Source organism: Leptodactylus fuscus, chromosome 6 (genome assembly GCF_031893055.1).
Source record: "Leptodactylus fuscus isolate aLepFus1 chromosome 6, aLepFus1.hap2, whole genome shotgun sequence".
NCBI classification, from domain to species: domain Eukaryota; kingdom Metazoa; phylum Chordata; class Amphibia; order Anura; family Leptodactylidae; genus Leptodactylus; species Leptodactylus fuscus.
In genome coordinates this window covers 22,530,543-22,553,321 of record NC_134270.1, presented here as the reverse complement: position 1 = coordinate 22,553,321, position 22,779 = coordinate 22,530,543, and the positions used below count along the sequence as shown (strand labels likewise).

At 48.3% G+C, this 22,779-nt stretch overlaps 1 protein-coding gene and 2 non-coding genes across 3 annotated transcripts; all 3 read right to left on the bottom strand.

The window, feature by feature from the left end:
- Nucleotides 1–1,544: 1,544 nt before the first annotated feature.
- Nucleotides 1,545–9,535, bottom strand: C6H17orf58 (chromosome 6 C17orf58 homolog). Its single transcript, XM_075278420.1, has 6 exons — nt 9,480–9,535; nt 7,907–8,279; nt 5,629–6,084; nt 4,693–4,776; nt 2,278–2,469; nt 1,545–1,811 (listed from the first exon to the last, which is right to left on the bottom strand). The coding sequence occupies exons 2-6, from the start codon at nt 8,151–8,153 to the stop codon at nt 1,621–1,623; spliced, it is 1,170 nt and encodes a 389-aa protein (XP_075134521.1). The 5' UTR covers nt 8,154–8,279; nt 9,480–9,535; the 3' UTR covers nt 1,545–1,620.
- A 130-nt stretch (nt 9,536–9,665) lies between these two features.
- On the bottom strand, nt 9,666–9,738 carry TRNAR-CCG (transfer RNA arginine (anticodon CCG)). The gene has a single exon. It is a non-coding gene; the product is annotated as a tRNA-Arg (tRNA).
- Nucleotides 9,739–22,371: 12,633 nt separating this feature from the next.
- On the bottom strand, nt 22,372–22,453 carry TRNAS-CGA (transfer RNA serine (anticodon CGA)). The gene has a single exon. It is a non-coding gene; the product is annotated as a tRNA-Ser (tRNA).
- Between the last annotated feature and the right edge of the window lie 326 nt (nt 22,454–22,779).

Genomic DNA, 22,779 nt, shown 5'->3' with positions numbered 1-22,779 from the left:
TTGTTCCTCTGCATGAATGCCTGAGGATTTGGAGCGGTGTTTTGGATCATTGTCTTGCTGAAATATCCATCCCCGGCGTAACTTCAACTTCGTCACTGATTCTTGAACATTATTCTCAAGAATCTGCTGATACTGAGTGGAATCCATGCGACCCTCAACTTCAACAAGATTCCCGATGCCGGCATTGGCCACACAGCCCCAAAGCATGATGGAACCTCCACCAAATTTTACAGTGGGTAGCATGTGTTTTTCTTGGAATGCTGTTTCTTTTTGGACGCCATGCATAACGCCTTTTTTTATAACCAAACAACTCAATTTTTGTTTCCAAAATGAAGCTGCCTTGTCCAAATGTGCTTTTTCATACCTCAGGCAACTCTATTTGTGGCGTACGTGCAGAAACGGCTTCTTTCTCATCACTCTCCCATACAGCTTCTATTTGTGCAAAGTGCGCTGTATAGTTGACCGATGCACAGTGACACCATCTGCAGCAAGATGATGCTGCAGCTCTTTGGAGGTGGTCTGTGGATTGTCCTTGACTGTTCTCACCATTCTTCTTCTCTGCCTTTCTGATATTTTTCTTGGCCTGCCACTTCTGGGCTTAACAAGAACTGTCCCTGTGGTCTTCCATTTCCTTACTATGTTCCTCACAGTGGAAACTGACAGGTTAAATCTCTGAGACAGCTTTTTGTATCCTTCCCCTGAACAACTATGTTGAACAATCTTTGTTTTCAGATCATTTGAGAGTTGTTTTGAGTAGCCCATGATGCCACTCTTCAGAGGAGATTCAAATAGTAGAACAACTTGCAATTGGCCACCTTAAATACCTTTTCTCATGATTGGATACATCTGGCTATGAAGTTCAAAGCTCACTGAGGTTACAAAACCAATTTTGTGCTTCAGTAAGTCAGTAAAAAGTAGTTAGGAGAATTCAAATCAATAAAATGATAAGGGTGCCCATACTTTTGCACCGGTCAAATTTTGGTTTAATGCATATTGCGCATTTTCTGTTAGTACAATAAACCTCATTTCAATCCTGAAATATTACTGTGTCCATCAGTTATTAGATATATCAAACTGAAATGGCTGTTGCAAACACCAAAATATTTAGAACGAAAAATGATTAAGATTAATAGGGGTGCCCAAACTTTTTCATAGGACTGTAAATAAATGGGATGTGACAGAGCCAAGATGTAATAATATGTAATAATATGTAAATGCAAAGAGAGTCTGACAATAGGTAAAGCAAGGGGAGGGGGCTGGTAAGATTGGGCTTAGCAATGGCGGCTCTTAGTGGTTGTTACCCGCTATGTCTTCTACTTTCGGACCCATAACCATTTGTCAGACTACAATCCCCCCTATGTCAGTATTCCTCTGTGTTATAGTGTCCCCCCCCCCCCCCCCCCCATGTTTTGTCTAGTCAAGGATCTCTCGTATATGAAGTGCCCCCTCTGCTGGTTATTTCTCAGGTATTGACAGCAATGAGGAGGCCATTACACCCCCTGTCACTGCACTGAGTGGTTTCCAGCAGCCATCTTGTACTCATGTATCATAGATTTCACCTTTAATCACAGGAAAGACAGTTGCACAGATTGGCCATATTGTCTGTATGATTGGTCAGTCTTATTTACATTTAGAGTGCGCGGCGGCCAGAACCCGGCGATCTTTCTTCCGGTTAAATCTCCTGATGAAGCTCCTGCCGCTTGTCACCAGTCCATCCCCAGCTCGTAACCGGCCACTGACAGCCCGCTGTATGGACGACGGCAGCTCCATCCTCTTGTGGTAGATCTGTCCCATTATAATGTACCGGCCGCCTGGAGGGGCAAAGGAAACCTTGTGAAACCCTTGGAAAAGTGTATCTAAGCCGACTATGTATTATATTGTCTACTGAGCCTGTGTATCCAATCCCATAATGTGATACTGTGCTGCAGAGCCTGTGTATCTAATCCAGTAATGGGATACAGTATTTAGGAACCTCTGTATCTAATCCCATAATGGGATACTGCGCTGCAGAACCGCTGTATCTAATCCAATAATGGGATACTGCCATGCTGAGCCTGTGTATCTAATCCAATAATGGGATACAGTATTTAGGAACCTCTGTATCTAATCCCATAATGGGATACTGCGCTGCAGAACCGCTGTATCTAATCCTATCCTGGGTGATCATGTCTACCAAGCTGTATATCTAATTCCATGGTGCGGTATCTAAGCCTCTTGTGTGATACAGTCTCATAGCTTCACCCCTGTATTTGCCCCATATCTGCAGCAGTTCCTCACCTAGCTTGAGGTGCAGGCAGGGTTTCGGACAGTGGGGGTTGTCCACAGCTAGGATGGTGACTCTGAAGAAGACGCCGTCTGGTGTGATGTAGAGACGGTTCATCTTGTAGAAGCCGCCGCTGTTCACCAGGACAGTCAAGAGCTGGACGCCTCTGCCGACATTGTCCACGTCATGGATGATCCCATTCACAGCTGCCAAGAAGAAGACTGGATTATAGATTCTCTGTGTAATGGGCCTGTTGTGCACAGCAGCCATGTCCGGGGCAGGATCGGCATATAGGAATAGTCATGCTCAACATCGAAACAACAACATCAAGAAGGACAAGCCCTAAGGTTTGGCAAATCTAGGAAGTAGTTGGAGTCTTCAAGATCTGCAAAGATGACATTATCCAGCCCCTTGCTCCAATTTGGGCCACGTGGGAGGGGCGTAAACGCCAGACTGAATGTTTACATGAAACCTCAAAAAACGGATCTAATGGTGTCTGATGTCTCCTGGTCATCGGTTATCACCACTTGTCACAGAATCCAAGAGACCTAGGCCAAGATGTACAACACTGCACGTCCCAGTGATTGGCAGAACAATGACTTAGGCCTCATGCACACAACAATTGTGGACTCATTTCAATGGCCCCATAGAGTTTCTAGATTTTACAAGCGCAGAAGAGACTGTAAGAGGTGCGTAGACATGAAGTTCTGCACGGACGGACCATCTAATTGGTGAAATGGCAAGTACTGGTCCACACTGTACTGCAAGTGAGATGAAATGTCACATCCCATGCCTGGGGCAACACAAACCATCAGAAGGGGTCTGCACAATATTGGGCCACGAGCCAGATGTCCGGCTATAGGTGCCCCAAAGGCTATCATGGTGCACAGTAAGGAGGCAATGGGGCTGGAATGGAGGTCTATACTCTGCAGAGAGGACTCCCGAATATATCGCAGATCACGTGGCCAATGCTATGAAGAGGCCATCACTAGGAAACATGACACTGGTCTTACTCCTGGGATTATGGTTTGGGGTGGTAGCTGGGCCCCCCTAGTCTATGTATCTGGTACAATAAACAGCAATACAATGATGTGGAACTAGTGGCACGACCAGGCGGCATGTTGCCCGTGGCACTGTGAGCAGTCTGCATGGCCGAAATATGCTACCATGGCCTGTAGGGTCTCCGGACATCTTGGATGTCGTTGGTCGGCAAATGTAAAGGAGTTTAAAAGCGCCCAATATTGATGATGTGTGTGCCAAACGGATTCAGTGTGGCAGTATATTCCTCAGACGTCCATTAAAGAGAACCTGTCATGTCCTCCGGCATCTGCGGTATAATATACCCTGAATTCAGAGCACTGTCAGCATTCCCAATGTGCGCCCGGGTTAGTTTCGGCACCAATATCTCTCTACTGTCAGAAGGGCGGGCGTTACTGCCTAGCGCCATTGCCCTCCCCCATTACAGTATTTTTCTATTGCATTGTACTGTCAGATGGTGCGTTCCATACGGCCAAGCGATGACGCTGAGCATCTGACAGTGACGGGATATCAGTGCTGAAACTAACAGCACCAATATCTCTCTACTGTCAGAAGGGCGGGCGTTACTGCCTAGCGCCATTGCCCTCCCCCATTACAGTATCCTTTTATAGCATTGTACCGTCATATGGTGCGTTCCATACTGCCAAGCGATGACGCTGAGCATCTGACAGTGACGGGATATCAGTGCTGAAACTAACAGCACCAATATCTCTCTACTGTCAGAAGGGCGGGCCTTACTGCCTAGCGCCATTGCCCTCCCCCATTACAGTATCCTTTTATAGCATTGTACTGTCAGATGGTGCGTTCCATACGGCCAAGCGATGACGCTGAGCATCTGACAGTGACGGGATATCAGTGCCGAAACTAACAGCACCGATATCTCTCTACTGTCAGAAGGGCGGGCCTTACTGCCTAGCGCCATTGCCTTCCCCCATTACAGTATTCTTTTATAGCATTGTACTGTCAGATGGTGCATTCCATACTTCCAAGCGATGACGCTGAGCATCTGACAGTGACGGGATATCAGTGCCGAAACTGACCGCACCGATATCTTCAGCACCTGGGTGCGTACTGTCAAAGGCGACAGCTTTCCAGCAATATATAAAACCGCCAGAGGACATGAACAGTCGTCTTTTGTAGCCTCACTGAGTGTACTTACAGCGTGGCGCTCATACCACGATACTATTTTTCTTTCCATTTTTTATCACTAATATTTCTCTCTTTCCTGGCATTTTCTCATTTCCAAGACCTTTCCTACTTGGTGTTGCAGTTTCAATGTTGCAAAGTGTAGATATTTGCAGCAAGACTCTGTAAATCTGACCTGTCCTTTGGACGTGCTCAGATATTGGGGGCAGGAGGGGGCGCTGTTGTGGCAGGTGACGGTCACTTACCAAAGTCGCTGTAACAGTAGGCCTCGCGCTCATCCCGTTCTTTATGACATTCTGGCAGACACATCCGCTCCTTACTGTCCGGGTCTATAGAGGAAGCACAAGAGGAGGAGTGTGATGGAGGGCAGCGTCTTCCTGTCACTTATTTAACCCCCTAAAGGCACCATGATGGTCAGTTCTATCAGGGTGACCACGTGAGTGTTGTGACGGCATCCGATCCTCAATGTTATAACCTCTGTGCCCACAACCTCTAAGCACACTTACATAGGGAAGGATGTCTCATGTCTGCCCCTATGGCATGATGGCAGCGTGCTAATGGGTTACTGTGACAAGCAGAAACCTAACAAAGCCTAGAAGTCGGGTGTATGGACCTGATCCCTCAGATTCCCCTTCCCAAAGTAAGTAACCCAAACCATCCAGAGGGGCCGATCATCTCATGGGTGAAGGGAGAGAGTGTCTGCAAACCACTAAGAAGAAATACATGCGACCAGGACGACCCCTCCTCAGTGGAGCCATCCTCACCATCATGGAAGTGTATGGAGGGATGTACTGCCTTCCAGGTGGTTCCTTAGTCAGGGCGACATATCTCTCTACCCAATGTGGCCACGTGGGCTGCCAACCTGTGACCACCCTGGCCTGCCGCCGCTATTTGGACAACTGAACCAGTACAATCCATGGGAGATACAATCACTGCTTCAAGGTCCTATACGGCCCAAAACAGGCCAGACCTAAAAGGGTTAAAGAGATCTGCTTGCTGTCAGAGAGTGGATCCCGCCCTGATCTAAATAGACACAACTGTATCATGTCCGGATAGTTTATTCCACAGTATCAGCACAGCTTAGCTCGCACTGATCCATAGTAACAAATCCTCAGCTGTGAGTAGTATTACAGTCTCTGAATGTCAATAAGCCACCCCAGACAGCAGACCCCCGCCCGTACCTTTCCTCAGGACGCCATACTGCTGGAGGAGACTTGTTGGGTGCCGGTTACTGATCCAGGCGGCTCTGCTGGAGTTCTGGGACGCCTCTGCCGCCTTTGGACTCATTTTGCCAGGCCGGTTACTCTCATAGTCCAGAACCCCTAAGGCGTGACTAGGAGATGATGACAGGATGGGGTCTGGCCGGTTCCTGTCCTGGATGCCCTTTCCTGGGCCGCCATATTGGTTTGCTGTGGATCTCCCATTTGCTGGGAGGCTGTTGCCTTGGTGGACGTCCGTCTTCCTCAGTCCGGTGTTGTTGTCCAGGGTCAGCTTAGCCTTCGTCTTTAAGGTCTTCTTTCCATCACTCAGACGAGACGGGGGGACATGTAGGGGACCCAGTGGTCGCCCCTGAGGGATGCTGTGAGGATTCTCCGCTACCTGTCTAGGTGGGATCAGGGGCGATCCATCCGAAACATCTGAGGAAGGAGAGAACTAGCGATAAATACCTGCAACCTGCCTCATAGCATTATACTCCAGTCACACAGCAAGATTCCAGGGCGCTCTGGATGTGACTAGAGTATATAGTTATTTTCCAGGGCGCTCTGGATGTGACTAGAGTATATAGTTATTTTCCAGGGCGCTCTGGATGTGACTAGAGTATATAGTTATTTTCCATAGTGCTCTGGATGTGACTAGAGTATATAGTTATTTTCCATAGTGCTCTGGATGTGACTAGAGTATATAGTTATTTTCCATAGTGCTCTGGATGTGACTAGAGTATATAGTTATTTTCCATAGTGCTCTGGATGTGACTAGAGTATATAGTTATTTTCCATAGCGCTCTGGATGTGACTAGAGTATATAGTTATTTTCCATAGCGCTCTGGATGTGACTAGAGTATATAGTTATTTTCCAGGGCGCTCTGGATGTGACTAGAGTATATAGTTATTTTCCAGGGCGCTCTGGATGTGACTAGAGTATATAGTTATTTTCCATAGTGCTCTGGATGTGACTAGAGTATATAGTTATTTTCCATAGTGCTCTGGATGTGACTAGAGTATATAGTTATTTTCCATAGTGCTCTGGATGTGACTAGAGTATATAGTTATTTTCCATAGCGCTCTGGATGTGACTAGAGTATATAGTTATTTTCCATAGCGCTCTGGATGTGACTAGAGTATATAGTTATTTTCCATAGCGCTCTGGATGTGACTAGAGTATATAGTTATATTTTCCATAGTGCTCTGGATGTGACTAGAGTATATAGTTATTTTCCATAGCGCTCTGGATGTGACTAGAGTTTACACTCCGTTTTAATGCAGCTTTAAATATGACTATGAGTCTGCTGTAGTAATATTTACTGCAGCTCTGGATGTGACTACAGTATACATTGATTTATAATAGTGATCTGGATGTGACTACAGTATACAGTGTTTTTTTTGTTTTGTTTTTTATACAGCTCCGCATGTGACTAGAGTATCCGCTACACAATCACACTGATAGCTGAATACAAATGTATTTTCAGGACTCAGCATGGCGAGAGTTAATGTGCTGGTGCTCTCTGTTACCAGGCAGTTGGGTGCTGTGTGCAGGAATCCGGTGTGTCACTGGGGTCTATTGTGCCGGGTGTTTGAGAAGCCCCTGGAGACAGAGCCCACATTCAGCGGGGTGAAAAGAGGCGAGAAGACAGCGCCCGCGATAAATCACCGCCCTGAACATTTACTGACACCGAGCAGAGAAATACCTGAAAGCGGGTCACGTTGCAGAATCAACACAGACTGCAGAGCATCGCACACCTCCTGACAGGTCATAGTGATGTATCCTGCAGATGATTACACCCCAGACCTCTCCAGATATGCAGAACATTGCGCTGTCCTCTACTTTCTGTCAGATACATAGGGATATATCCCGCAGATTATTACACCACTGGAACTCTATCGAGATCTGCAGAACATTGCTCCCTCTATCTCCTGAAAGATACATAGTGATATAGCTGCAGATTATTACACCACTGAGGTCTCTGGAGATCTGCAGAATATTGTTCTGTCCTCTCTTCCTCCTGACAGAAACGTAGTGACATATTCTGCAGATTATTACACCACTGATCTCTGGAGAGATATGCAGAACATTGCTCTGTGCGTTCTTTCTCCTCACAAATACACAGTGATATATTCTGCAGATTATTACACCTTGACATGATGAGGACTGTGTATAATTTGGGGAATTGCTCATCAGACAGCCCCCTCCCAGTCACTGTCTTTACCCTACAGATAATTCTGCACTGTTGATAACACTCACCTTTGTGTGTATCGCTGACAGCAGCAGTGGCGGTGATGATGATGAGGAGGATGAGAGTGTGTGTGGCCCCTGATAGCATTCTAGTAGAGATGAGCTGCAGAGCTGTGCGTCCTCTGCCTCCTCTCTGCTGTGCCAGCCTCATGCTAATGAGGGGCATCCAGGGGGGAGCGAGGCACAGGACACGGGCTCCACAATCTCCTTTAATGACCCACAAACCCATTGAGCCGGCGCCTTGCGACTCCCTCATTCTGCCACCACTCACCCCCACCCTGGGAACAGTCACTGGACATTTACATGTTAATGGGACTGGCTGACTGCACAGGGATTGTCCCACAGACTGACAACTGGAGTCCTGGAACCGGCGCCTGACAACCTGGATATAGAGGAGAAGGAAAAATATGCAAAAATAATGAATCATACAACAAGTGTCAGTATACACTGCGCTGTGTATGACCAGTAATGAGCTCAGGTACACAATATATGTTATATACTGTATGATGGTTATATATATCTGGTGTCAGTATACACTGCGCTGTGTATGAACAGTAATGAGCTAAGGTACACAATATATGTTATATACTGTATGATGGTTATATATATATAAGGCACATCTGGTGTCAGTATACACTGCGCTGTATGACCTGGTGTCAGTATACACTTCGCTGTATGACCTGGTGTCAGTATACACTGCGCTGTATGATCTGGTGTCAGTATACACTGCGCTGTATGATCTGGTGTCAGTATACACTGCGCTGTATGATCTGGTGTCAGTATACACTGCGCTGTATGATCTGGTGTCAGTATACACTGCGCTGTATGATCTGGTGTCAGTATACACTGCGCTGTATGACCTGGTGTCAGTATACACTGCGCTGTATGACCAGTAGTGAGCTCAGCTACACGATATATATTATATGATGGCGGAAAGATGGCATCCCGTGATTTTATAGCCCACAGCTGCAGTTATGGGGTTCATATAAAGTTTGTACCCCCTTCCCTCTTATACCACAGCACAAGTTCACCTGTGTCTGAGCTCCCAGCAGTGACACCTACTGGCCATAAGGGGCAGTTCCTGTCTGAGGCTTTGTCGCCATCTAGTGGATATGAAGCTTCCTACAAGGAAATCTGACATTAAGAATTTTATTTTATTAGTTTATAGTCAGAGAAACGACAGAAATAATACAATAAATGTGATTGGCAGGTGAGGGGTTAACACTATCGTGAGGCGGCAGGTGAGGGGTTAACACCATCGTGAGGTGGCAGGTGAGGGGTTAACACTATCGTGAGGTGGCAGGTGAGGGGTTAACACTATCGTGAGGCGGCAGGTGAGGGGTTAACACTATCGTGAGGTGGCAGGTGAGGGGTTAACACTATCGTGAAGCGGCAGGTGAGGGGTCACTGCTCTTGTGTGGTAGTTGACAAGGGTTAATATCATTGTAAGGCGGCAGATAAGCGGTTAAAAGGACAAGGACTGAGGCCACTGAGGGGTTAATCCGTCGCTGGCGGGGTCACACCTCGGGCCCGGGGCTTCCTGACATATACGGGCCAGCCGGGGTTGTTTACGGTCACGTACCGGCACACTAGGGGTTAATGCGGGACTTGTTCCTGTCACGGGCGGCAGTTGAGGGGTTAAGGGCTTTCCCGCTGGGCCGCTCTGGTAAAACGCTCCGGTGCGCGGCTGTGACGGGCCGGGGTCACGTGTCCTGTCGCCGGAGAGTTGTTATTACTTTATTATGTGATTCAAAACGTGATTCTGGAGCGACCCAGATGGGACTCGAACCCACAATCCCCAGCTCCGGAGGCTGATGCCTTATCCATTAGGCCACTGGGTCACCATACGTCTGCCAGCCTCACACACGTTCCTTACGTCTGACGACAGCGACTGGAGACGGAGGCCCCGCCTACTATCTAATCTAACCAATCACAAGCGACGAACTCCAGAAAGAGGCTGCGGATGATGAGACTCCATCTTGTGTGGGGTCTGCGATTAGAAAGGGTGGGCGACAGCAGTTGTATCGCGATAGAGACCGTTAACTGACATAGTGTGACACGATATAATACATAACCTGCCCGTCTTGTCATGTGTAGTATGTCAGGCTGTAGTACAGAACCCGCCTCGTGTGTGATATTACACGATATCTAGTACAGGACCTGCCTATCACGTGTCATATATTATATTACAATATATAATACAGAACCCGCCCCTCGTATGTGATATTACACGACAGCTAGTACAGAACTTGCCTATCACGTGATATAATGCTATATGTAATACAGAACCTGCCCCATGTATACAACGTATAATACATAACCTGCCCCTCGTATGTCATATATTACAATATATAATACAGAACCCGCCCTTGTATGTGATATTACACGATATCTAGTACAGGACCTGCCTATCACATGTCATATAATGCTATATGTAATACAGAACCTGCCCCTTGTATGTCATATATTACATTATATAATACAGAACCTGCTGCTTGTATGTCATATATTACATTATATAATACAGAACCTGCTGCTTGTATGTTACATAGTACATGAGGTTGGATGACGACACCAGTCCATCAAGTCCAACCTATAATCCTACACGATATATAATACAGAACCCGCCCCTCGTATGTTATATATTACAATGTATAATACAGAACCCGCCCCTCGTATGTCATATAAGATTAGGTTTCCATCTGTGCCAGGTGTTCATTCTAGTGAACCATCAGAGGACACGATCCGAACCTATAAAGGAGCCGTCGATTGTCCATTTTTTTTTTTACCAGAAATCACCAAACAAAACTTGGGGCTTGCTGCACTTTGTCATCTGGCGATCTGTAACCAGGGGTGGGCGCAGCCAGTTCTCTCTTTGTTCTGCTGATCTATTTGTTTAAAAATACAGTCAGATCACAGAATTGGGGAGAAAAGGAGCCCCCACCCCAGTCCTGTCACTGGTAGAGCAGGAAGCTAGGAGTTTCCTGCCCTACCACTTTCTAACTTGTAGGCTGCAGGCCACAATAGTCCTGAGGCTTGCCAGCTCTGTAGTACTTACAGCAATGCGTCCAGATGAAGAGGGGCCACTAATGAGGGCCAATATATTGTATGATGGTTAATATTCTGCGGTGAGGCCTTAAACATGTAGGACATTAGGAGGCAATATCAAGAGGTTGTCCCCTTGTTGTACCTTTGTAACATTGATAGCCTATCCTTACATCTGCAGGGGTCTGACAGCTTGGACCCTTGCAGATCAGAAGAGTACGGCAACCAGTAATGTTAAAATGCTGGAAACCATGCTGCTCCCTCGCTGCAGTGAGTTTAGATATTGCAGTTGTGCACATCGTACAGCGGATGAGCAGCCAATTCCAGGCATGTTAATATCTCTAGTTGCTGATCTGTCCCAGAACAGCTTATCTGCAATGGTCCTGGCTGTTGAATCCCCACATCTGTAATATCAATGGCTGCGAAAAATTTCACTGTGTGCCACCCTTAGGAGCTTCCCCTTTTTTCCACCTGCAGACATTTTTGGGGCAAACTCCATCGTCCTGCCCCCCAAAATATTTGTCTACAAATACGGTACAACATACAAATCCATCCACACCCTGTCCCCTCCATATATCTCCGACCTAATCTCCCGCTACCTGCCCACACGTAACCTCAGATCCTCCAATGACCTCCTACTCCGCTCTGCCCTCATCTGCTCCTCACACAACCGTCTCCAAGATTTCTCCCGTGCATCCCCCATACTCTGGAACTCCTTACCAAGACACATAAGACTGACCCCCACAATCACAGGCTTCAAGAAGGCCCTGAAGACTCCCCTATTCAGGAAGGCCTACAACCTCCAATAACACTACTGTCACTACCCTCACCTTCTGTCTCTCCCCCCTTCCCCCATAGATTGTAAGCCCTCGCGGGCAGGGCCCTCTACCTCACTGTGCCAGTCGGTCATTGTTAGTATTATATTTGTTTGTATATTTTGTGTACTGTATGTAAACCCCAAATGTAAAGCACCATGGAATTAATATAATAATATACAGCACCATGGAAGTAATATAATACTGTACAGCACCATGGAATTAATTGTACTATATAAATAATAAACAATAATAATAATATCATCTTTTTATGTATGGTAGTGTATATTCAACAATATTAAAGCATCATCATATCTGTTAGTGTATATACAGTATTACTACGACATCTTATTATCATGTTTGTCGGTGTATATACAGTGTTACTATAGTATCATCTCATCATTGTGTCTGTCAGTATAAATACAGTATTACTATGACATCTTATCATCATGTTTGTCAGTGTATATATAGTATTACTACAGCATCATTTCATCATCATGTTTGTCTGTTTATATACAGAATTACTATGGCATTTTCTTACCATCATGTCTTGAAGTGTATATACAGTATTACTATAGCATGTCATCGTGTCTTGAAGCGTATTATCCTGTACCTGTATTACTATGCTGCTGTAACATGCTGAAATTTCCCCAATGTGGGACTATTAAAGGATTATCTTATCTTATATACAGTATTACTACAGCATCATCTCATCATCATGTCTTGAAGTGTATATACAGTATTACTACAGCATTTTCTCATAATATCTTCCAGTGTATAGAAAGTATTAACCCTATCGTGATATTAGATTGGGACAGATGTTGAGTCTTTAAACATGGCAGCCACTAAGGAGCTGAGCAACTGCCATAGCCACCGGGCCTCCACTGATCGTGGGAATTATCCCTACTGATGCTTCGGTTAATTGTGACAGCGGCACCCATTTTGCCTGGGATTGCTGTCCCCTGTAATGAGATCTAGAGATGAACGAGTACTGTTCGGATCAGCTGATCCGAACAGCACGCACGCATTGAAATGAATGGACGTAGCCACCACGCGGGGGGTTAAGCGGCCGGCGTCAAAGCGGAAGTACCAGGTGCTTCCATTCATTTCAATGCATGCGTGCTGTTCAGATCGGCTGATCCGAACAGTACTCGCTCATCTCTAATGAGATCCAGGTGAAGGCATCTATTTCCTAGACAGCCTGGAACCTACTGAAGGCTCTTAGGCTAAGGCCCCACATAGCAGGCAGCAGCAAAAAAGAGCTGTGGGAAAAAATACAGCGGCAACGCATTGTGGTTTTTCCCAGCGCACTTTTCACAGAAAGTACCCAGCAGTAGGTTTAATTGACATGTTGTGATATCCAAAACTGCAACAGTTTTGGAAATAACAGAGCGTCCACTGCATGTATGGGATGGGATTCGCGGTTTTTGCCACACGGCCCCCACTTTAGGCTTGTCTCCAATAAGCTTCTATTACAGACTGTTCTAGGCAGCCTAGGACACAACTATAGGCATTTCACTATATACTCAAAACCCCCAACACAATAATCCAATAGAAATCAATCTTTTTTAGGTCAATACATGGCATACAAAGTCGCAAGATGCAATTATAAACAATTAACATAAATTAAAACCACAAAAGACAGTCTGGTACAAGTGGGCACCAAACGATTAATAATAATGCATTAGATAAATATCATAATTCATAATCTGGTACAAAATATCACATATGAACCCCCAAAATATATAAAGCATAAATATTTGTGCAAATCCTTAGACCACAAAAATAATCAAAGTAAAGAACGCATTAGGTATTCCCCCTACGCCCGACCAGCAGCACAACTGGGGTATTCCTGCCCCTATGAGCTGTTAGGACAGGTGGAACTTTTAATTAACTAACAGCTTTAACCCAGTGGTGTAACTAGGAATGGTGGGGCCCCGTGGCGAACTTTTGACATGGCCCCCCCCCCCATCCCAACTGACGCCGAAGACCTCGACGACCCCCTCCTCCGCACTCTATTATGTCCCTTACTGGCCCCTGCACACAGTATTAACCCCAATAGTGTCTCCTGCACACAGTATTAACCCCCATAGTGGCCCCTGCACACAGTATTAACCACAATAGTGTCCCCTGCACACAGTATTAACCCCAATAGTGGCCCCTGCACACAGTATTAACCCCATAGTGGCCCCTGCACACAGTATTAACCCCAATAGTGTCCCTCTGTGGCTACCCATAAACAATTATTATACTCTGGGGTCTTTTCAGACCCCAGAGTATAATAATCGGAGACCCGGGGAATAAAAACATTAAAAAAAAACCCCACTGTTGCTTCTAACCTGTTCCCCGGCTCCTGTGCTGTGCTGTCCTCCTGTGCTGACCACCGCTCGCGTCCTTCGTTAATGACGTCGGACGTCACATGACCCGGGAAGCATGCCGGGTTTATGTGACGTCAGAGACGACAGACAAAGTAGGACAGAGGCCTGGCAGGATCGCAGAGAGGTAAGTAACAGTTTTTTATGTTTATTACCTCTCCCTATCCGCCGGTCATTATACTTGGGGGTCTGCAAAGACCCCCGAGTATAATGATAGCCCCTGTGGGGCCCGCGGTGTCACTTGCCGATCCCAGCCCAGCCAGGATCGGCAAGTGAATAGGGCCCGTAACAGCCTTTTTTTTAAAAAAACGCAGCGGTAGCGGCTGTCACCGGGCCCCCTAATGGCCCAGGCCCTGTGGCAGCTGCTACCACGGTAGTTACGCCACTGCTTTAACCCCTATAAGAGGCCGCAAGACCTCCTCCCCCCTGTGTTTTTTCTGTCCTGTGCAGGACAGGACAGGTGGAGGGGGGGAGAGATGTTTCGACCTCTTATGGGGGGTCCCTTTCCCCCCATACTTTCCAGTTTTACTTACCTTGCCTTGCCTCTTTCCCTGCTGGGGGGTCTCTTCTTCCGGTTCTGACTGCCGGTGTGCGTCTGCCGGCCCTCCACGGGGATCCTGGCGGGTAGGAACCATTTCACTCCGGCGGTTGGAGCGGAACCCTCAGTGCGCGGCTGTGTTTCCCCGTCCGGTGGAACTTTCGCTTCCGGGGTTGCCGCGCATGTGTGCTGGCCTCTTGGCCGGCACTTGCCGCGAACTTACTTTTCCAGGTCTCCTTCTCCCCCCTCGGTTGCTTCTACAGGGGCAGAGGATTCCACACTGGCCTCTGTTCCCTGGAGCCCTGTCTGGGGCAAGATTGGGGCGATTTTCGTGGCAGTTGCCCGTAGGTGGGCGGGGTTTCGACCTACCCTGCCCCCTTTTCTTTCTTGGCCTTTATAAGCCCCCTCCTGCCGCCTGGTCTTTGCTTGCCACTCTCTGGGTGTTCAAGCTATCGGTTTGTTCTCAAGTGTCTTGGGTTAAACAAGCTGTTTCTTACTAGGTGGGCAGGGGGGGCGGGCAGGTGGCTTGGTTGGGACCTACTAACTTTATGTTAATTTTTTTCTCAGCATGTCTTCTTCCTCATCCTCCGCGATTCCCATCCGGGGAAAGACTGCCTCTAAAAGGAAGCATTTGGCCTGTGGCAAATGCAGGATCCCTTTGCCATATGAATATTGGTTCTGCCATGGCTGCAGGGGTCCCCTATCAGACGATACCCCCCTTTGGGACCTGGCTGCGGTTCTACAGGGGCTCTGCTCTCCCCCCTTCGAACCTTTATCTGAAGTGGATTGGAAGTACCTGTCATACAAGGTTACCTTTCTGTTGGCAATAACCTCCGCCAAGAGGGTTGGAGAACTACAGGCCCTAGCGGCCTCCGAACCCTTTATAACCTTCTTCCCAGACAGGGTACAACTAAGGTTCGTTCCGGGATTCTTGCCAATGGTACCTACCCTTCAGAATATCAACCAGGTAATCTCCTTACCGGCCTTTTTTCCCTCCCCCACTTCCGAGTGGGAAGAGAAGATGCACAAGCTGGACTTGGTCAGAGCACTGCGTATTTACCTGGACCGCACAGCTTCTTTCCGAAGGTCGGAAAATCTGCTGATCAATGTGTTTGGCCACAACAGGGGCACCAAAGCATCAAAAGTCACCCTGTCAAGATGGATCAGGGAAGCCATCATCTGCTCCCTTCGTGCTCAAGACCTTCCGGTACCTGAGTTTGTCCGTGCCCATGCCACCAGAACAGTGGCGACGTCCTGGGCTGAAAGACGTTTCCTTTCCTTGGAACAGATATGTGCCGCTGCCTCCTGGAGTTCGCAGCTGACCTTCGGCAGACACTACAAGCTGGACTGGCGTTCGGCGGATTCCACAGCATTTGGACATTCTGTATTGGCATCAGTCTGCCAAGATCACCCACCCTAGGGTAAAGCTATACTTGCTAAATCCCCAGTTGTGCGGCTGGTTGGGCTAAGGGAAAACAGATTATCTTTCATAATCTTCCATTCTCACGTCCGAAAATATTTTTCCCATACGGGGAAAAAAAAACTCAATAAGCCAAGCCGCCATTTTTTCACCACCTATAAAATGTTGAATAAGAAAGAATTTTTTTTTTTCAAAGTTTTGATTTTTTTTTAAGGTAAACAGAAGAAACTAAATGAATTTGGTATCATTATAACCAGAACTACTTGCAAAATAAAGGTGACGTCATTGTGGCTACAAAGGGAACGCCGAAAAACAAAGCCATAGGTAGTTATACATAATAAAGATCTGTTTCCATCATTAGTGTCCATGGATGTGATCTATGTGCTAACTACACACATGTACATGACCACGTGGCCTCCAACCATCCAGGATTCAGTGGGACTGTCCAGAATTGCAGGCGATGTCCTGGACAGCAGGAGGTCTGTCCTGACTTCATGTCATCTCCCTGCCCCCTACGTCACCATTCTGCACCTGCCTCGTCTGCAATGCACCTGCTGCTCCCCAAAGCCACCCGCAACAGAATCAGGGGAGAACAGCGGGCGAATAGGGCCTCCTGATAGTACTCGTCCATAGACGAGTACTGGGGGGGGGGGGCATTCCTCACCGCTCAGTGCCATGGCTTTGTTGTGCAGCCGTCTACCAGGAAATTCTAGAGCACTTCAGGCTTCCCTCTGCCCACAAGTTTTTTGGAGATGGAAATTTAATTTTCCAACAGGACTTGACCCCTGTCCACACTGCCAAAAGTACCAAGTACCACAGTATCACTGGGCTTGATTGTCCAGCAAGCTGGCCTGACCTTAACCCCATAGAGAATCTGTGAGAGACCCCAGACCCAACAATGCAGACGAGCTGAAGGCTGCTATCACACAAGCTGGGCTTCCATAACACGAGCTCTGCAGGGCCACCGGCCGATCCCTCCAGGACACATTGATGCCGTCATTCATGTACTAGGACCCCCCACCAAGTATTGAGGGCATTTACTGGACAGATGTTTCATTTGGCCGACATTTCGTTGTTACGTAATTTTTTTTACAGATGGTCTTATATAATACTAGCCTTTGCCCGTGATTTTGTCTGCATTTTATTGGCGTCGATGATCCGCCTATATTCAGCAAATTGCCGCCGTCGATGGTTTGCCTGCTCCTGCCTTTCGGCAGATCTTAAGCGTGTTGTTGGTGCTGATGATCCGTGTCAGCTCCGCTTGAGGAGAACTCTGTGACTTCTGGCCTCCTTCATAGCTGTCATTGTTTTAGAATTTTGCAACTAATTAGATTTTCTTTTTTCCCGACATGTTTAAAAGTAGCAAACTACCAATTTGGATTAAAGGTGTTTTCCCATCCAGTGTGTCAGCATGTTGCCTGGAGCAGAGCAGATAACATGCAAATGCTTGTACACAATCCACTGAGGATTTGCTGAGTGTTTTCATAGAGAGATAACAAACGAGTGATTATGAAGATAATCTTGATTCCCTTAGTCCTAACAGCGGCACAATGTGGGGTATTTCTGCCCCTGTGTGCTGGTAGGACAGGCGGATATTTAATTAGCCAATCAAATGCGTGGCAGGCCCTATAAGAGGGCACAAGAACCTCCCCTCTGCGTGTAAATACAAAAGTACCTCCATTACATTTATATACAGTTTTATACATAAGATATGATTCCCAGGGTGGGAAATCTTGTGCCGCTGTTAGGACTAAGGGAAACAAGATTATCTTCATAATCACTCGTTCCCTGTCGTCCTCAACAGCGGCACAATGTGGGGATATAGCAAGCAGGTCCCCAAGATGGGTGGGACAAACCCATGACCGATCTTAAACTGGTCTGGGCAAAGGCAGTGGAATCTGCCACTTGGTCCTTTAGGCGGTAATGCCGAATGAAGGTGGATTCAGATGCCCAAGAGGCAGCTGCATATATTTGGTCCACAGACAAAGCACTTCTTTCCCCGAGAAGTGGACACTGCCCTGGTTGAATGGGCATGAAGGAAAGATGGAGCCGACAGCCCTTGGGCTGGGATATTGTAGCTTTGGCGGCTTTGGCGCCCTTGTTTTTCCCCGTGTAGCTGACCAACAGGTTTTCAGTCCACCTAAAGGGGCGAGTGCGCTGCAAGTAGATCTGCAGGCATCTAACCACATCCAGCTTGTGCCATCTTTCTTCTTCAGCAGAAGAAGGGAACGGAAAAAATACTGGAAGGGAAATCAGTTGGTTCCTGTTTACAGCAGATGGCACCTTGGGACGAAACCCAGGGAGGAACCTAAGCTGTACATGGTCAGAGAAAAAGGTGGTATATGGCTCCTCAGCGGACAAAGCTTGTAGTTCATTAACGCGTTTGGCAGGTGTGACTGCCAATAGCAGCGCCATTTTGCCGGTTAGCGACTTGAGGGAGACCTCTTCCAGAGGTTCAAATGGCTGGCCACATAGGGCGTTCAGGACCGGAATAAGGTCCCATTGGTGGACAGGGGTGTTTACCACCGGTCTCAGCCTAGTTGCCCCTTTAATAAAGGTGCTCACTAAAGGATCCTGAGACAAACGCCTCCCCAGATAGGCGGACAGGGCCGCTACGTGTACCTTGAGTGTGGCCGCAGCAAGACCTCTGTCTAGTCCGTCTTGAAGGAAGTCCAGGATCGCCTCCGTAGGGGGATCGGTGGAGTCCACTTGATGCTGCAGACACCAGGCATTAAAGATGTTACCTATTCGACGGTAGTTCCTGTTAGTCGAATCTGCTCTGGCGCTGGATAGGGTCTTCAAGACGGCTTGTGACAGTCCTCTATTTCTCAATAGGGACTGGTCAACCTCCAGGCTGTCAGGTTGAGTCTCCTCAGATCCTGGCATCTCAGCTCTCCTTGGGTTACCAGGTCTGGGAGTGGGGGAAGCCTCCAATATATGCCCTGACTCATTTGTATGAGCTGAGCAAACCAAGCCCTTTTTGGCCAGAACGGGATTATGGCTATTCCCGAGGCTTGGTCCTGTCTTATTTTTATCAATACCTTCGGTATGATTGGAATTGGAGGGAATATGTAAAACAGCCTGAACCTCCATGGGATGGACAGGGCATCCACCGCCAAGGGATTGTCCTCCTGGTACAGAGAGCAGAAGGTCCCCACCTTGGCGTTGAGTCGGGTAGCCATAAGATCGACCTCCGGGAGACCCCATCTCTGGACGATCTGTTGAAATACGTCTGGATTGAGAGACCATTCTCCTGATACGGTAATACCCTGACTCAGCTGATCCGCTACTATGTTCAGGGAGCCCTTTATGTGAACAGCGGATAACTGGACCAGATTCTTCTCCGCCTAGGCAAATATGAGATTCGTCTCTCTCAGCAAGGTTGGTGACCTGGTGCCCCCTTGTTTGTTTATATAGACTACCACCGTCATATTGTCTGACCGGTTTTTGACAGACTTGCCTTTCAATTCTGGGGCAAAGTGTACTAGGGCCAGGTACACTGCTCTGAGTTCCTTGAGATTGGATGACCCCAGCTCCGGACATCTCCATCATCCTTGTACAGTTTTGTCTTGACAATGGGCTCCCCATCCCCACTGGGATGCATCTGTTGTCAACAGGGTCCACACTGTCGGGACCGTGGACCTTCCGTCTTTCAGGTGTATCCACCATCTGAGGGAAAGATGGGTAGCGGGAGAAAGGCAGATCTTCTTGTGCAATCCCCGTGGAGACCTGTTCCAGGTTCTCAACACTTCCATCTGCAGGGGACGCAAATGCCATAAAGTCCAAGGCACCGCCCTGGCCGAGGATGACATCAGGCCCAGGACTCTCATGGCGGTCCGGATGGTTACCTGCCGAGTGCGCAATAGGAATCGTGCACTGGCTTGGATTCTTTCCTTCCTTGGACTGGAGAGGAAGATCTGCATCGCTTCTGAATCCACTATAAATCCGAGGAATTTTCTTCAGGTGGATGGAACGATTTCGGACTTCTCCCAATTGATAATCCTAACTCCTGTAGGAAGTTGATGGCAAGGTTGAGCTGCTGGAGGAGGGCAGCAGGAGACTGAGCTTTCAGTAGCCAGTCGTCTAGATAAGGGACGATGAAAAGACCCTGAAGTCTGAGGGCCGCGGCGACCGGAGAAATCACCTTGGTGAATACCAGTGGGGCGGATGTGCCGAATGGCAGAGCTGTGAATTGATAGTGCTCCCTGTGGCCGGCCATAGCGACGGCAATCCTGAGGAACTTCCTGTGGAAATGAGCAATGGGGACATGTAGATAGGCGTCCTTCAAATCGAGGTTAACCATCACCTCTCCTGGCTGAAGAAACACAGCCACGGAATCCACGGTTTCCATTCGAAATGACCTCTTCCTGATAAACCGATTGAGGTACCTCAGATCTATTATCATCCTCCAGCCCCCGGTGAACTTGGGGACCAGAAAGACGGGGGAGTAGACTCCCAGACCGAGGTCTGAGGCTGGTACCTTCTCCAGGGCGCCCTTGGTAACATATTCGGCAACCAAGGCTTCTAGACTGGCCTGCTGAGAAGGTGGAAGAGTTTGGGTGGAAACGAACCGATCTGGAGGTGGAAGATGAAAGTCGATGTGATACCCGTGTTGTATGATCTTCAACACCCATGGGTCTTGGATATGGGTGAACCATGCTCTGGAAAAGGAGGAAAGACGTCCTCCCACAGGAAGGGGGGCCACAGGGAGCTGCCCCACGTCAAAACTCAGGCTTCCTCTTGGTGTCCTCCTTGGAAGCGCCACGACCAGCTCCCCTAGGGCGATATCTAAAACGCCGTTGTTGGGAAGGGCGTCTATAATTAGAGGAAGAACCTCTGCCTCTAGAGGGAGCACGTCTGCCCCTGGATGCTTGAGGTAGGGACCTTCCCCTACCTTCAGCTAATCCCTCCATAATGGCATCTAAGCTTTGGCCAGACACCCTTCCCGGCTCAAAGGGGAGAGCACAGAGTGCTGCTTTAGACGCAAAATCTGCCCGCCAAGGCTTTAGCCAAAGGGGTCTACGGGCCGCAGTAGACAACGCCATAGATTTGGCGGAGATTTTTAATTGATGGCAGGAGGATTCCGCCAAATAATCTGCAGCCCTATGAACTCTTTTCATAGAGGCCAGAATCTCATCTCTGTCTACGCCCAAGTCTATATCCCGCTCCAAGGCGGCTAAGCGGTTGCGCAAAAAGTCACCAACCATAGAGGAGGCTATGGCCACAGAGGCTTGCGCGGAGGAAGCTGAGTAGACCTTCTTCAGAACGGAGTCCGCCCTACGATCCAGAGGGTCCTGAAGATTTGAACCATCTTCCAAGGGCACCAGGGTTCTGCGGGACAGCTTTGCTACGGCCAAATCCACCTTCGGGGGAGGCCCCCAGGAATCCCACTGGGTAGTGTTAATAGGAAACAAACTCTTGAAGATCCTGGAAAGCGAATGTCCTTTCTCTGGCTGTTTCCACTGCTGCGCCATAAGGTCGGTCAGCGTGGCGTCCGCATGGAAGGCAATATGTCCCCCAGAGGCAGACGTGGAGGCTTCCCCGTCAACATCTCGGCCCACTGTAGACCGGATGGACTTCAGCAGCCTGCCCGTTTGTTCATAATGGAACGCAGTTCTGCTGGAATAACTGAGTCGTCCTCGGAGGAATCATCCTCTGCCACCCGCAGGTGTTACAAGGGGGGGTGGGAGAGACGAGGAACGGAGCTCAGAGCATGGTCTCCTGGTGAGCTGAGACAAGGTGCAATGGATCCCTTTGAGGGAATCATCCTGCAAAACAAAAAGGAGAGTACAAGCAAGGGAAAAACTATTTACCCAAGCGATGCCCAACCTCACCATCTCCTTGACCCATGCCATCATATCTCTGGGAGAGGGCTCCACAGGTGGAGGACCTCTGCACCCGCGACAACGGGCCCACTCATAGCCTGAAAATAGGCAAGTTATAGGACCAGTAGTACCCCGCAGGGCACAACCTTTCAAGCCGCTACCTACCATCAGGGAGCGGTGTGTCGCAATCGAAGCAGGAAAGATGTTTCCTCTTGGAAGAGGTTTTCCTCCTACCATCCCCAGGAGGGGTAGTAGAGGATGACATATCCTACAGAGAGAGATAATAGACCATGCAACACTGTCACCATGACATCATACCAGCTTTTAAAAAAAGGGTAAATCTTACCAGGTCCAGTAGACCGGACAGCGAGGTGACTTGGCGCCCAACGTGCGACTCGAACCCACGACCTTGAGATTAAGAGTCTCATGCTCTACCGACTGAGCTAGCCGGGCTGGCGCTGTGAACAGGATCTGAACCTGTGCGGGGAGACCCCATTGGATTTCGAGTCCAAAACCTTAACCACTCGGCCATCACAGCCGGTTCCCAATAAAGTTTGCAAACTGGAAAAGAGCTCAAGATCAATGAACACCACAATCGCACGCCTTCAGCAGATACTGCAGGAAGGTCTCTGACACCAGGCCAGCCAGCCTCTTAATTCTGGCCGGCTGGAAGTGGGCGGAGCCACAATCAAAGCAGGTGAGGCAACCTGCCCAGACAACTAACCCTGTAATCAGGGGTCTGCAAAGATATACATTCCCCCCCACCAAGAGGCCCTTAACACGGGCACTTACCCCCACATCTCCCCGTCTTTTCCGGCCTTTAATAAGGCCTGAATCTTCCCTGAGTGAGCGGCCGCCAGCGCC

Excerpts from the sequence above, each read along its gene's own strand:
- C6H17orf58 (XM_075278420.1), bottom strand. The coding sequence starts at position 8,153 with ATGAGGGAGTCGCAAGGCGCCGGCTCAATGGGTTTGTGGGTCATTAAA. Across the intron at positions 4,777-5,628 it reads GTATGGCGTCCTGAGGAAAG|ACCCGGACAGTAAGGAGCGG; the intron begins GTACGGGCGGGG and ends CTTCCTCTATAG. Across the intron at positions 2,470-4,692 it reads CTACTGTTACAGCGACTTTG|CTGTGAATGGGATCATCCAT; the intron begins GTAAGTGACCGT and ends TCTTCTTGGCAG.